At 63.2% G+C, this 14,732-nt stretch overlaps 1 protein-coding gene and 1 long non-coding RNA gene across 3 annotated transcripts; both read left to right on the top strand.

The window, feature by feature from the left end:
• Window positions 1-4,551: 4,551 nt before the first annotated feature.
• On the top strand, window positions 4,552-6,531 carry LOC119057525 (uncharacterized). Its single transcript, XR_005084107.2, has 3 exons — window positions 4,552-4,738; window positions 6,156-6,223; window positions 6,467-6,531. It is a non-coding gene; the product is annotated as an uncharacterized LOC119057525 (long non-coding RNA).
• Window positions 6,532-7,251: 720 nt separating this feature from the next.
• Window positions 7,252-14,501, top strand: MRPL23 (mitochondrial ribosomal protein L23). 2 transcript variants are annotated; one of them, XM_037156378.2, is made up of 5 exons: window positions 7,252-7,319; window positions 9,739-9,861; window positions 10,745-10,827; window positions 11,336-11,409; window positions 14,295-14,501. In XM_037156378.2, the coding sequence occupies exons 1-5, from the start codon at window positions 7,303-7,305 to the stop codon at window positions 14,457-14,459; spliced, it is 462 nt and encodes a 153-aa protein (XP_037012273.2). In that variant the 5' UTR covers window positions 7,252-7,302; the 3' UTR covers window positions 14,460-14,501. The 2 variants fall into 2 exon arrangements, with proteins under 2 accessions (XP_037012273.2, XP_037012274.2); XM_037156379.2 differs by lacking the exons at window positions 7,252-7,319; window positions 9,739-9,861 and adding an exon at window positions 10,466-10,588.
• The last annotated feature ends 231 nt before the right edge of the window (window positions 14,502-14,732 follow it).

Genomic DNA, 14,732 nt, shown 5'->3' with positions numbered 1-14,732 from the left:
GAGGAGGGTAAACAGGAGCCCCTCTGGAGCCGGGCGGTGGGCCCCGCCGCATTCCAGGCCGGCACAGGAACCCGGCGCGGATGCCTGCTTTTGCCATCACCGCTCGGAGGGGCTCTGGAAACCGAGCACAATGAGAAGAGGTGAAGCGGAAATCGGAGGGCCGGCGGGGAGGGGGCCCCTCCGGAGGGGCAGCGGAAGCGCCTTCAGAATGATGAGGGGCTTCAGGAAAGTTGCCAGACGCAAACCACACACTTCACCTCAATATCGCTCACTGGCCCCCAGCCTGGGCCCCCGAGAAGATAAAGCAGAATAAACCCCATTTCATTCCCAAACAAAGGAAGACACTGAGCGGTGACCCTCTCAAGAAACACCCGGGTCCTGTAGGAAGAGCATGACAAACTTTAATGAGAAATATATAAACAAGATCTAGGGGGGAGAAGTGAGAAGGAAGAAATGCATCCTGTTCTGGGCAGGAAGTTTATACGAATCAGCTCTTCCCACATGGATGTATAGCTGCCAGATTTCCCAGTGACATTCTAATGGGACTTATGGGGGCGCGGGGGGGGGGGGCTGCAGTGGGGGAGGGCGGTGACAAGATACACATGGGATTCCTGGGGCAGGGGCTGCCAAGAGACCGTGGGAAGTTAAGAGTGGGCTTCACCAGGGAAGGTAGTGCGTCTGCGGGCGTTGGGGGGGGCCCTGCCCTGCAGTCAGGCCTCTGCCCACCCTGGGGAGTGCCCCCACCGCTGCCTCTTCCAGGGGAGCAAACCGAAGCTCAGAGTGGGTCAGGCAGAGCCACAAGGCCACACGGCCGCTGGCTCTCCCCACACTTGGGTGGTCAGTGCGAAGACCGGGGCACGGGCACCTGAGGCCCGGGGGGGGCGGGCGTCTGTGCGGCCCACCTGCCCCCAGCAGAGTCGGGGAAAGTGGAGGGAGACAGGGCTCCAGGGAAGCGCGGGTGCCCGCTGATTATCTGCTCCCCGGGCTCCCACGCAGCGGAAGCGCCTTGGGAGGAAAGGGCAAGCCCGGTGTCTTTTGTTGCTCGTGAAGACTGTTAAGTTTCTGCACCCCAGAAAAATGTCTGCCACGTGCAGCAAAGGGGCCACATCTACCCTCCCTCCCGGAGTGACAGGAAAACCAGATAAAAGATACAGAAAGCATCAGGCAGCGAATGACAAGGTCCCTGGGAGACGAGAAAGGGTCAGGGCGAGCCTGCGGCTGCTGGGCCCAGGTCCTTGAGAAAGTGCTCAGGGTTTAGGCCTCGGTGCGGGAGGGAGGAGCGGAGGGGGCCCACAGGGTCCCTGAGTTGACTCAGGGGGTCTAGGGGGACCCAGGCAGGGAAAAGTCACGGGACCGAGGACCAGAGAGGGACCCGCAGGGTTCCTCCAGGACTGAAGGGCCCAGTCTGCACGTGCCCGGGGCCAGGGAAGGGGTCGGCGTGGGGGACGGACCAGAGCTGCAAAGGGGGCCGGCGCTGCTGCTCACACAGGGTGGGCGGAGGTCTCACTGCTGCCTAGGGACACGTTTGTACCTAGAGACACAAATATTGCGGGTCGAAAGGGGACACAGATCTTTGAAACGGACGTCAGTCCGGACGTGGCAGCACTGGAAGGAGAAGCAGACAAAACCAGGCAGAGGCAGCAATCCACACCCCTCTCAATGGTTAATCGGCCGCAGAAGCGGGAACTCGGGGGGATGGGGGGGGCGGGAGGGCACGGCCAACCAGCTCGGCTCGGCTGACATTCATGGAACACACCACCCGGCCCACACTCCTTCCTGGGGTGCACAGAACACTCCCCAGTGGAGACCACGCTCTGGGCCATAAAACAAGACTTAATAAGTTGAGAAGGATTCAAGTCACACAGATTATGTTCTTGGACCATAAGGAATTAAATTATAAATCAATAACAGAAAGATCCTTGGAAAACGCTCAAGTATTTAGAATCGAAATAACACACTTCTAAATGATCCATGAGTTGAAGACAAGCCAGAAGAGGCCTAGGAAATGATCTGGGCGGAATGATTGCGGAGGAGGCCTGGGGCCCAGCTCGGGGGGCTGGGGGGGGGTGGAAAGACCTCGGTCAATGGCCCCACTCCCACCTTCGGGGTTACAGAAAAACATGCAAGTTAAATCCCCAGAAAGCACAAGGCAGGAAATAATACAGACGGAGTGGAAGTGGACAAAATGGAAAACGTGAAACCAGAAAAACCAGACAAAACCCAAGCTTGATTCTTTGAAAACGGCAAGAAAAAGTGATAGAGGTTTAACCCCCCTGATCAGGGGAAGAGAGAGACGGGCTCACACGGCCACTTCAGCAGGGACAGCATGGGTTCCCCCGGGGAACTCGGTGGACAGCTGTGTGCCACCAGGGTGGATGGGCCCGAGGAGCTGCCCCATTTCTTGAAAACCACAGCCTGTGAGAAAAGCTCCCTTGGAAAGGAAAGGAAAGGAAAGGGCGTCGTTAAAAACTTCCCCCTGAAAAACAAAAGAAGAAAACCTTCCCCACAAAGAGAACTCCAGGCCCGGATGGCTTCCCGGGCCGACCCCACCAAGCACTTCCCACAGAAAGACTGGGGCTCACGCTCATGCACACGCACAAACCCTCCAGACAACGGGGGGGGGGGGTGGGCGCGGAGGGTCGAGGGCCTGACCCCTTCCCGGCGGCCGTACCGCCCCAGCCCCGGCAGAAGGAGAGAAAGCTGCAGGCCGGTCCCCTCCACACCCGAGGTGCAAACGTCCCAGATGCAATTTCAGCCGAAGGAATCCAGCAACCCGGGAAACTAGCACGCGTCCCTACTGGGTGCGATCCATCCCCCCCCCCCCCCCCGCAGGTGGAGTGGGCACAGCCCTCAGAAGTCACGGTTATCTGGGCAAAGACAAGAAACCCAAAGCCAGGACCAGCTCTGTCAGGGACGAACCAGCGTGTGACTGAGCACCTCCCGCACTCTGTGTTAAAGTGACCAGTACATAAAACTCTGGGCACACAGGGGGCAGAGCGCGCTTCCTCCTCCCAGGGCCCCTCGCCTCATGGGGGAAGACCAGGGAATCCGCCCTGGCCGACCGTGGGGCCGAGGGGCCGCTGGTGTCCTAGGCAAGAGAAAGGCTCACACAGGTTGGGGGCGAAGCTGCTTTCGCCACAGAGGACCCGGCTGGCCCACCCCACAGAGCCTCCCCGGAAAGCTAGAGGGGCGAGTCCGAGTCCGTGAGGCTGGCGAGGCTTGGGGACACACGGCCCCTATGGAGGTCCCTTGGATTGCTATGAAACAGCCACGAGCAATCAGGCGGTGATCTTTAAAAAAAAAAGTGCCATTTCCTAATAGTGTACAAAACTAGGAACAAAACTGAAAAAGGGGGTAAAAGACCTACACCTGGAAAAATACAAAACATCAGTGAGGGAAGCAAAGGAGGAGACACGTGATGGTCCCTGGAGGGGAGACCCTGTCAACGCCGTGGGGAGGGCGGGTCCCCCTCCATCGTGCCGACAGAGTCCAATCAATCACAAAGTCCCAGCAGCCCCCCTCCCGAAGGCCCTGTGCGTCTTGTGGAAGGTGCAGGGGCCCAGAGGCGCCCGCAGGACCCTGACCGAGGAGAAGGGTCACACAAACGGTCTCCGAATTAGTCTGAGATTAGAGTCACGAGCACAGACCAGTCTCCATGTAAAGACACTCAGATCAGGGGGGTAAAACACAGGGCCCGGAAGTCGCCGCACATCCCGTGGACATGGCTGCTTGTCCCGAGAGTCTTGCTGGGACGTCGGGAGAGCCACGGGCAACATGAGCAGTAGCAATAACTTGGAATCGCCCCTCACACTACAGCCAAAAATCAACTCAAAATGGAGCGCAGGCTACAGACGGAATGAGGACCTGCCCCCGCAGGAGAGACCCACTGAGAGCGTGGACCAGGCCCACTGCCTGGTCACAACCCCAAAGCCCGGTCCCCGAAAGAGCAAGCTGGTGCCCTGGAAGGCACCTGGAAGGTTTACGGTCTGCTCTTTAAAAGACTCTGTCAAGACAATGACCGTAGAGGACAGGGCGGAAGAAAACGTTTGCCCAGCAAGTCTTTCATGGAGGCGTGACCCAGAGACGTAAAGAATGCTCAGAAAAGGAAAAACGAACAATAAATGTTCCTCCCCTCGACAAAAGAAGGGGAAAAAAGTGCAGACACTTAATAATAAGAAAACAAACAACCCGCTTTTAAAAAATGGGCAAAAGATTAGAAGTGACACCTCATTAACAAGACAAATGAGCAGCCAGGGCGCCGTGGAAACGAGGACCCCTCGGTCACTGGGAGAGCAGCGCTGCTGCAGCCGCAGGACCCCCGCCCAGGAGAGCGGCCGCGTGCGTGGGACCGGGCAGCCGGGCCGAAATGCCAGAGGACCCCTTGGCGAAGCCTCTCCCTGCGACCCTTCGGCGTCAGTCTCCCCCCCTGGCACTCTGTCCCTCTGCTCGGCCTTTCCCCACGAGAAAAGGAAGTGTTTGTCCTTGTAAAGACTTTCACACGGACGTAAACACTGGTTTGTTTTCCGTCGTCCGACGCTGGAAACAGCCCAAACGCCCATCAGCGGGGCCCGGACAAACAAGCCGTGGTGAGTCCGTGCCGTGGCGGCCGGAGGAATGCAGGCCGAGGCACGCACGCCCAAAGGAGCCTCACGATAGTCATTCTGGGGAAAGAAGCCAAACAAAAAGTATATACGATGCTTCCATTTATGGAAAACTCTACAAAATGCAAGCTGACCAGGTCACTGGTGCTAGGGAAAGGGGAGGCGGGGAGGGAAGGGGGAAGGGACCGCAGGCAGGGGCTCTCGGGCGATGGAGGCCCTGGCCCTCCCCTGGGTCAGGGCAGTGGGACTGCGCGCCCCAGGTGTGCACGCCTCACGCATGTCCCACACACCACCGGGCCGGCTGGGACAGTGAAAAGGCAGTTGACGAACTGGGAAAACGTTCTGAGTTTAACCTGACAGACAGGAGGGTGACATAAGGGAACATTGGACGCGTTGGGAATGCACCGGAAACGTCAACACTCTCACAGGTCTGCCGGGGCGGCCGTAACCCAGTCCCAGAGATGGCCTCTCGAACCAGAGACCCTCACAGTCCCCGTCCTGGGGGCTGGAGTCCGAGACCAGCTGTCCCAGGGAGGGCTGGTCCCCCCGAGGCCTCTCTCCCACGCATGCGGGCGGCCGTCCCCTCCCGCTGTCCCACACGGCCATCACTCTGTGTGTGTCTGCATCCTGGTCTCCTGTTCTGATAAGAACACAGGTCCTGGGAATGAGAACCCAGCCCAGTGACCTCAGCAACCAGGGCTGCAGTAGGCCAGGCTTAATCCCTTCTTTGAGGACCCCAACTCCAGAGTCACATTCTGAGGTCCTAGGAGTCGGGGCTCCAGGAATGAATTTCGGGGGCACAACTCAGCCCGTAACATACCCTCACAGGGAAGAAATGAGCAAGACATAAATAGACAAGTCTCAGATTCGGAGACACGAAACGGGGACAACACTGGTAACCGCATTCGTATCACAGCGAGTGAGATGCCAGGTTTTACCCTGGGTTTCCGAAGGCCACTCACAGTGGTGACGGCCATCCATCCGTGTGCCAGGCCCTCCGAGAAGCAGAAGTGCCTTGGGGAAGCCAGGCCTGGGTGCCGGGCAGGGGCCAGGAGCCCCAGGGAGAAGCCGCAGGGACCAGGTCCCAAAGGCGGGCAGATCCCATAGACCTTGGCCTGGACATGAGCTGCAAGCAGATTTGGACCCGCTTCACTGTCCGGGTGACCTGGGCTCTGGGGGCATGGCCTGTTTGGGGCTCCCAATGGCACTCGGACAAGGGGCTGGGAGGGGGTGAGCCCGCCACCCTCGCCTGGGCTTCACTGCCCGTGCCCACCTCTGCAGACCAACCACCGGTCACACGCAGAACCACCTGGCCTGCATCGAGCCTTTGAATCAGAAGGGAACCACCTCGCCCCACTGCTTGGAGGCTGCCACCTGCGAAACAGAGATTCCCAGGCCACCTCCCGCCCTGCCAGCTGGCTTGCTGCCTGAGCCCCCAGGACCAGAACACCAGGGCACCCACCGTAAAGAGGGGTCACTTCTGACCAAGACGGCAAGAACCTCACTGTTTATCAGTTTCAAATTTAGCTGGGTATCCTCTGTTTTATCTGGCAGCATTTGGCCAGAGAAGACCTGCCGGAGAATTCAGAAGGGGCAAGCCTGGCGGTGGCGGCGTGACCCAGGTGAGGGCAGACAGCATGGAGAAGGGGGCAGCGAGAGGTGGCCGTGCGCTCCACGGGGGCTGCTGCCTCGGGTGGAGGCGCGGGACCCTCCGCTATGCTCAGAAATCCTGGGCCTGGGGGGGGAGGAACCCACTGGTGGATCAGCGGAGGCCAGGCCTGAGTGTTGAGGGGCCTGCACTGCAGCAGGGTCCCCAAGCCCACTGCCTCTCATCAGCCTCACACAACTTGGAACCCCATTTCCAGCAACCTCTCCGTGAGTGACATGGCACCTTCCAGTTAGAAGCTGGCCTTGGAGCTGGTGCTTGGTAAGGAGAGAGCCCACCTGCCGCCTGCCCCCTGCCCCGGGCGGGCGCGAGGGGAGGCCCTGTGCAGCTCCACCCCTCTTCCCAGCCCTATCGCTGGTCCTCCAGCCCTGACCTGGGCCCCCAGCACAGTGGCCCTTCTGACATGTCCCCTCCATCGGGTGTCTTCCACGTGGGCCTGGAGGCCAACAGGGGACAGCTGTGCCCCCCACCGCCTGACCCCAGCAGGCCAGTGCAGCCCACTGTCACCACCCAGCCCTGTCTTGTGCCTGTCGGCTGTCCTCTGTGGCACCCGAGTCCTAAGGGAGACCACCAGGACATTCCCATCAGCAAACACACCAAGGGGGAGGCCTGCAGTCCCCGCCCCAAAGCTGGGCCCCTCAGAGGGGCACATGCCCGCCTCCTTGCAGGCTCCCCTGATCTCCCTGGTCCCAGGCCCTGCTGCCCTCTCGGGCCCCATCCCCAGTCTACAGGCCAGCCTGCTGCTTCTCTACAGCAGCTGCCCAGGGCACTTCTCTCCCAGTGGCTGGCTTGACACTCCCTGTCAACACTATCCCTGCTCTGTGGAAAGACACGGGCCAGCCCCAGGAGAGTGGGGGAACAGGGAGAAGCAGCTACAGGGATTCGGGCCTAGGCTCCTGGTCAGTGGGTGGGGCTCAGGTGTGGCGGTCTCTGGGCGCAGGGCAGGGCGCGCCCTCCGGACACCAGGGGGCGCTGTGCCAGAGGCCGCGCAGGCCGTGCAAGCCATCCCTTCTGCCAGAGGACCGGAAGCTGGCGATGGCGCGGAACGTGCTGTGAGTCGGGCGGCCTGCGCGGGGCGGGGCGACCCCGGTCACTGTCAAGGAGACGGGGACCGGGAACCGGGAAGGGGGGGCTGGGAAGAGGGGCCGGCCCCCCGGAGCACGGTCCGAGTCCCGAAGCCTACGCCGCCACCCCCGCGGCCACGTGTGCGAACCCATCCGGACGCTAGACCGGGCCCAGGCCCCGCCGGGGGGGGCCACCCTCCGCCCCGCCCCCGAGGGCCCGCCCCGCCCGCGCGGCATTGGGGCGGGGCAGTGCCGCGCGCCACCAGCCCTCCCCCACCCTCTGCCCAGCCGACCACCCTGGTTTTAAGCAGGGATCAGATGGCCCCCTGAACAGAAGGCCTCGTGAATTCATGCATGAGTGAATTCGTGAATAAATGAATGAGTGGGTTTAAGCAGGGATCCGATGGCCCCGCGAACAGAAGGCCTCGTGCCTGTTGCATGTGTGAATGCGTGAATTAGTGAATGAGGGGGTTTAAGCAGGAGTCCCGGGGCCCCGTGAACAGAAGGCCTCGAGAGTTCATGTTTGAAGCATGAGTGAATGAATGCATACATGCATGCGTGCATGCTCTTGACCCTGAAGAGCAGACAATGAGTGGTCCCCCCAGCCCCCCACCCCCGGCACAGACGTGGAAGCAGACTCCATGGCTGGGCCAGGGTGTGGATGTGGGGAGGGGGCTGCACGGGGCCCTGAGGAGGGGACACTGCTTTCTGCCACTGCCTGGAAGGGGCGGAGCCTCAAGGAATGGAAGCTCAGAGCCAGGCCCTGAAGGCCGCCCCCGAGGCTACCCTGGAGGCCAAGGACGTGCAGGCAGGAAGGGAACCAGGACAGGGGCCCAGCTGGAGTGCACGTGCTCTCTTGCTGGCCAGGGAGGCCCTGGAGGGGAGAGTTGCAGTGGAGCCAGGAGGTGGGGTGAGGGAGAGGGTGGGACCCTGGATGAGTCACCCGCGGGGGCCACAGGGCGGGAGGGCTGGTGGCAGCCAGCCAGCCTGTTGTTTGGAGGGGAGAGGAGAGATTCAGAGCTCTGCCTGCGAGATGTTAGGTCGAGGTGCTTGCGAAATGCAGAGCAGTTAGGGAGGCCAGGGGTGGGCCCCACGGGGGTGCTGGGCCTCCAGGAGGCCCAGGGAGCTGTGTTCTGGGACCCAGCAGGAAAGTAATTAGCAGCTCCAGTTGTTCCCGAGTTGGGGGTGGGGTGTCCCAGGCCTCAGACAGGGGCCTGGGGCTCAGCGTGGGGGCAGGGACGCACTCGCCCCTGCTGGCCTCTGCCTCTCACCTGGACCCTCTCGCTGGGCCTCTCTCCAGTAGAAGCTGAGCACAGCCCTCAGGCCCCAGATGGTGGGGAGGGTCTGAGCTAGTGTCCCCACACTCCCACAGTGACCCTCTTGGGCCCCAGCCTTTATCCCTTGCAGCAAGTGTTGCCATTGGTCACCATGGGGGGAAACGACCCCTGGGTGGGCAGGGGTTAGCCTGAGCCCCCACCCTTCACACCCGCTTGCCTTCCCATCCCCTTGAAGTATCCAGGCCGGCAGAGGCTGTGCCACAAGGAGGTCCTGCTGGGGCAGCTGCCGCAAACTGCCTCGGTCACCCACGGGCCCCAGAGAGATGGTGCTCAGCCATTTGGTTCACGCATCCCAACCCATACCATGCTCTCGGGGAGACCCTATCGCCCCTGCCCAAGGGTGTCTCTGACCCCCTGGCCCTCCTCACCCTCCCCAGACGTGGGAGCTGAGAGCCAGTGTGGGATTTGGCCCCAGGGAGCCCCTTCCTCGGTGCCGGGTGCTGCTGATGGGTCACCAGGGACAGCTGAGTTCCACAGTGGGGCTCCCAGCACCCCCTCCCACCAAGACCTGCTCTTGGGCTCCCAGCCTGCCCACCCTGGGGGTTTTCAGGGTGAGCTTGGGGTTGGAGAACTGCAAGCCTCATGTCCCTGGAGCTTCTTGTCCCGGTGGGGCCGGCACTCTGCCCATCCCACCTCATCCGGCACCAGGGAGTGGGGGGTGACTTGTGCTGGCAGCGGGCCTGCCCCCAGTGGGGCCCACTCCTGGGACGGTGACAGCTGTGCTGGGGCCACCTTCCTGTGGGACAGCCACTCTGAGCAAAATACTTGTCTGTGCCTTACCACCAGCCTGCTTTGGGGACTTGGGAGCATGTCCTCTGTGGTCTCTGTTTATTTCTTGAATCGTTCACTGGCCCTTTCTGCAGGCTAGCCTCAGGGGTCACCAGCCCATGCCACCGAAAGACGGGACCAGGGGGTGGCCGCCCATGCTGGGCAGGGCCAGGTGGGCCGGGGCCGGGGCCATGGTGCAGCGCCTGCAGAGCTGCCCACTGTGCTTCCCGCCCCGGCTGGCCAGGCAGCCGCCTGTTGGGAGTGTTCTGGACACAGCATGGACTCGGGTGTCTCCCTCACAGGTACCCTCTCTATCAGCTGGGCAACCCCCAACTACGGGTGTTCCGCACCAACTTCTTCATTCAGCTGGTACGGCCCGGCTCGGCCCAGCCTGAGGACACCGTGCAGTTCCGGATCCCCATGGAGTGAGTCCGCAGTTGCCGCGGCGGGGGCGCCAGCCCCCTCCTGCCTCCCACCTCGAGAGCCCTGCGGCCGCCGGAGAGGCTCTGCAGATGTTGACAGAGGCCTGCTGTTTGCCGAGGCGGCTGCCCTCCGCCTGAAGAGGCTGGGTGGGGAGCCAGAGCCGGTTTCTTTCCCACCCTCCTGCAGAATCAAGTCACTGTGCCCCCCGCCCGCCAGCGCTGGGCCCAGTCCCCAGAGCTGCTGACACAGGGCCAGAGCCAGGGGTCCTTGCACCAGGCCTGTGCTGGCCCCAAAGGCCCAGGGCCCCCCCCCCGTCACCCATCACCCTCACTGCAGGGTGCTGCCCCGAACCCCAGGTGTGGCTGCCCCAGAGTGGCCTAGCTCCAAGTGAGCCTGCAGGGGCAGGGGCAGGGGCGGCTGAGGGCCCGAGCTTCTGATGCATTTAAGGTGAAAAGGGAATAAGACCTAACCCAACAAACAGTCATTTTTCAGAAATGCCGGTTAGGACCATGCAAGGGGGCGGCAGCTGCGCACTGGGCCGCCCCAGGGCTTTGGACTCGGTTCGGCCTGGGCTCCCGGCAGCCAGGGGGCACTCGCAGACCGTCACTTCCCTCGGGAGAGTCCCTGGAGCTTGGCCGCTTGGCCTCGAGCGCGGGCCAGCAGGAGGGTGATGGGACAGGCCCGGTCCAGGGAGCTGGGCCGGTGCTGCGTGGCTGCCCACGCCGCCGTGTGTGTGTGTGGGGGGGGGAGTGCTGGGTGGGGGTGGGTCGCTGCCCCTCGGGGGTTGGTCCAGCGTGGCCACAGCCTGGGCGCCGCCCCCCCCCCCCCCCGCCCTGGCTGCTTTTCACCAGCCTGGCTCACGGTCCTCGTCCTCCTCCCCACCAGGATGACCAGGGTGGACCTGCGGAACTACCTCGAGCGCATCTACAGTGTGCCGGTGGCCGCCGTGCGGACCAGAGTGCAGCACGGTGGGTGCCAGACGGGGCTGTGGTCTCGGGGGTGGAGCCCCCCCCCCCCGCAAATGGCCACTGACCCATGCTGTCCTCCTGGCTGCTCTGGGAGCCTGGTTCATGGCACAGGGAGAAACTGAGGCACAGTGCTCGGGTGACTTCTAGGGTCCCACTTCTGTGGGGGCTGAGCTGCGGGCTGGCCCCATGGGCTACTCTGGGCACTGCCGAAGTGCTCTCTCCCCCAGAGCCCATTCTTGGCCCTTCCCAGGGACCCCATCCACCTGAGGGTCTGCAGTCTGAGGCAAGGGGCCAGCGAGGGTGCCAGGCCGGCCAGAAAGGCGGTCCCCTGAGTTATCTCACACGTGGGCAGGGGCCATGGGGCTGCGGCTGGGCCCTGAGAGCACAGCCTGTGGCCTGGAAGCAGCACCTTCGTGTGTGAGGAGTGGGCTGCTGTGACCAGCCAGCTCGCGCAGGCTTGTCTTTCTAGAAGTCGAGTGCTGGCAAGTGAGGGTCTCTCCCCCAACAGGCTCGAACAGGAAGAGGGACCACAGGAACGTCCGGGTGAAGAAGCCGGACTACAAGGTGGCGTACGTGCAGCTGGTGAGTGTGCACACGGCCCGCAGCAGCACCTTTGCCCGGGGCAGGGGGCGTGTTTGTGCAGCCACCGCCGCCCGGGGGCCCAGGGAGGCCTTGAGGGGCAGGATCCCTGCCGCTGTGCTCCGTGCTGATCCACAGCTCGGCCCAGGAGGGGCTGGGGTTCAAAGCACAGTTAAGCCAGGGGGAGGAGACGGGCTGGGGCACTTTGGAACTTCTCGGGGGCCACCCCCGTCGAGCCTTTGAACTCTGAACGTGCTGTGGGCAGAGCAGGCCCACCCAGGTCCGGGGATCTGGGTTCTGACAGAAACCAGGTCACGCTGAGCCTCAAAGGCCGCCCGCTCAGGAGGGCTGGCCCCAGACGGTCCCGGGTGGGGCGGCGGTCCCACTTGGAGGGGGGGCACGTCGCCGCTGTGGCCTCGGGCTGGCGGCTGGCTCCCACCCTTCTGAGTGGACTGTGATACCCTGGGCACTGCCTGCCCCTGCAGCTCCTGCCTGGCCCGGGGCTCCAGGAGCGGGTTCCAGCCACAGGAGCCTTCACTGAACAGGCCCAGGGCTGGGGACGGTTGGACGCACCCTCGCTCACCCCTCCCACTCTTCCAGTGGAGCCGTGGGGCCCACGCGGGTGCTCTCCCCACTCTGGCAGGGTCTCCTCCCCAGTGGGCCGTGGGCCTCCCGGGGTCAGCCCTGGTCCTGTTCAAACCTGGGGGGCTCCCGTGAACTGCCATTCTCCTGTTTCAAACCCTGGCGGTTGGAAACCTGGGGGGCTCTCAGAGGAGCCGGGCGGGCGGCCGCTAGATGGCAGTAGCGCTGTTGCGAACCCTCCGCGGGCGCAGCCCCGATTGGGGCCTCCGGAGCAGTTTGTCAGGAGCTGTCTTGGAATGGCGGCTTCTCGGGAAACAGCCGCAGCTGCCGTCCCAAACAGGGCCCGTGATTATCTGGCCTAGGTGCTGCGCGCCAAGTCAGCCAGCGCGGGGGGAGGTGGGGTGGTTCGCTCCGCTGGCTGGTGGGACGCCCATGTCCTCCCTCTGGGCCCGGCTGGCCGCCCTGTTCATGGCAGGCGGGGGGCAGCCCGAGTGTCCACCTTCACCACGAGGCCCTTTGCAGCAGAGCCATGGTCAGAGGTGGCTTTTGAGTCATCTGAGCCTCACTCGAGTTTCCCCGACCCCCCCCAACTCAGGAAAACTGGACTGAGTGGCATGCAGACCCCAGGCCTGCAGCTGCCGGCCACGAGGCGCAGGCGCTGACCAGGGCACAGCCCCTGCTGCTCCAGAGTTACCTTTGTGCCCCCCCAGGGCTCCTGCAGACGTTCGCCAGCCTGCAAACAGCCGGAGGGTGGGCCTGAGCCCCTGAAGGGGGTCCCTTCTCGTCACCCATCCTCTGCTGGCCTGTCCCGTTGAGCCCCCTTGGGGCTTCTAGACACAGCTAATTGTGAAGCCCACAGAGGGTTGATCAGAAAGACAAATGCAGATGCCAGATTTATGTGGAGTTGGCTGCCGTGGAAAAGCCGTCCCACGGGTGAGAGACCCACATTTTCTCTGGGAAACCGAGGAGCCTGTCCTTGGGCCCACGGCCCGCAGGGCGCCCAGCGCTGACCTGCCGCAGGGGCCGGTGTTTACACAGCTCTCAGGAATGAAGGGGAGCCTCCGGGCCGCAGGAGCGAGTCCCAGCAGATGGGGCCCCGGGCTCCGGCCTTGCGGCGGGGCTGTGCCTTCACTTTTATGACATTTTTCTGCTTCTCTGTACTTTTCCGCTATCAGGTTGCTCTTGGAGAGTTTTGTTTTTGAAAGCACAAGGTGAATTCTCTAGAAAGGGGCCGCAGGGGCGCCGTAAACAGCCGTCCCAGGTAGAAACAGAGAACTCCGTCCACCCTCCCTTCCACCTTCTCCCGAGCTGTTGCAAATCGCCATCTTTGTATTTGTATTTAAAATGTCATTTTGGGTTTCCCCCACCTCAGAAAACTAGCAGAATCACCTCGATATATTAAACATAAACCCCCCATTCTGGGCAGGCAGCCCTGCATGTAAACTATTGCCCTTTGGTATTTTAAAAAAGAAAAAAAGCAGGTTTGAAACGTGTAAGACAATCCTCCCGCGGGCTGGCTACCGGGCGCTGCGGCTGCTTCTCATCACCACGGGCCTGCACCCCGCTCCACGTGACCCCAAAGTGCAAACCGCACATTCTCGGGGGGCGCGCGGGCCGGGACAGCCGCCCTTGGCTGCCTGCCCACATCCACATCTCAGGGAACGGGGGTCTGCAGGAACCGAGCTGCACTGATTTCACGGACCAGAGCGCCCCAGACCCCCTGCCGCCCCCACCCTCCCTGCCCAGCGGACGTCCTTTCCCACCACGTCTAGGAGCTGGGGTCCTCCCTCGCCTGCACTGGGGGTCCGGCTGGGCTGGGGGCAGGGGCACAGTGAACCTTCGGTGAGACAGGAGTGCGGCCCAGCAGGCCGGCCCTGGTGTGCAGGCCGCCTGGGCGTCATTCACACACTGGGCACGAGGGCTGCGTGCGAGAGGGTGAGCTGGAGTCCGGTAACGGCCCACAGCACACCGGGTGGGGGGGGTCTCCGGCCACCGCACGCACACAGGTGGCGGGCCGTGTCTCCCTGAGCCCCCGGCCCCACTCCCCGGACTGCCCATCGACACCCCCCAAGGAGGCACCGTGCGTGGGGCGTTGTTGCCAAGCAGCCTCCGCTGCCGTGCTGCTGCCCGCGGGCCAGGGCTCCCATGGGGGGTGGGGCACTCTTTCCAGGCAGGGATGTCACTAAGGGACAGAGACCTGTGTCCGTGCTCGGGGTGCGGGTGGGAGCTCAGCCCTGGCAGACGGATCGGGGCCGGGGGAGGTGCTGTCCACGCCGCGTGCTGGAGCGCTGGCCTTCTCTCCGTAGGCTCACGGACAGACCTTCACGTTCCCGGACCTCTTCCCTGAGAAAAAGCCTGAAGGCGAAGGCGGGCCTGTCGAGGACGGAGTCCAGGAGCTGCTGGGGGAGCCGCGGAAGGGGCAGAGCGGCGGCCCCCGGCGCGGGGGCGTCCCGGACTGGTTCGGCCTGTGACGGGCTCACAGCTGCAATAAAGGTGACCTGTGTGAACAGAGAACCAAACGGTTCTGTCTCTCTGTCCCCGCAGCAGCACCGAGGCCTGGCCTGCACACACCACCCCAGCCCCAAGTCGGCACACCGAGAGGCCGGCTCCAGGCGCGGTGAGGGGGGTTGGCTGGAGCCACACTGGCCCAGAGCTCTGGGCCGAGACTCAGGTTCTGCATGACCGGTGGGTTTTGAGTGGGCAGGGGCCGTGGAGGACCGAGGGAGGTGCTGTTTAGGAGACAG

Source organism: Artibeus jamaicensis, unplaced genomic scaffold (assembly GCF_021234435.1).
Source record: "Artibeus jamaicensis isolate MK-2021 breed Jamaican fruit bat unplaced genomic scaffold, CSHL_Jam_final scaffold_537, whole genome shotgun sequence".
NCBI classification, from domain to species: domain Eukaryota; kingdom Metazoa; phylum Chordata; class Mammalia; order Chiroptera; family Phyllostomidae; genus Artibeus; species Artibeus jamaicensis.
The sequence above is the reverse complement of the archived record's forward strand: the minus strand, read 5'-3'. Positions and strand labels throughout refer to the sequence as shown.

Coding starts and splice junctions, on each gene's coding strand:
- MRPL23 (XM_037156378.2), top strand. Junction 9,862..10,744: donor CAGTTCCGGATCCCCATGGA/GTGAGTCCGCAG, acceptor CCTCCCCACCAG/GATGACCAGGGTGGACCTGC. Junction 10,828..11,335: donor GCGGACCAGAGTGCAGCACG/GTGGGTGCCAGA, acceptor CTCCCCCAACAG/GCTCGAACAGGAAGAGGGAC.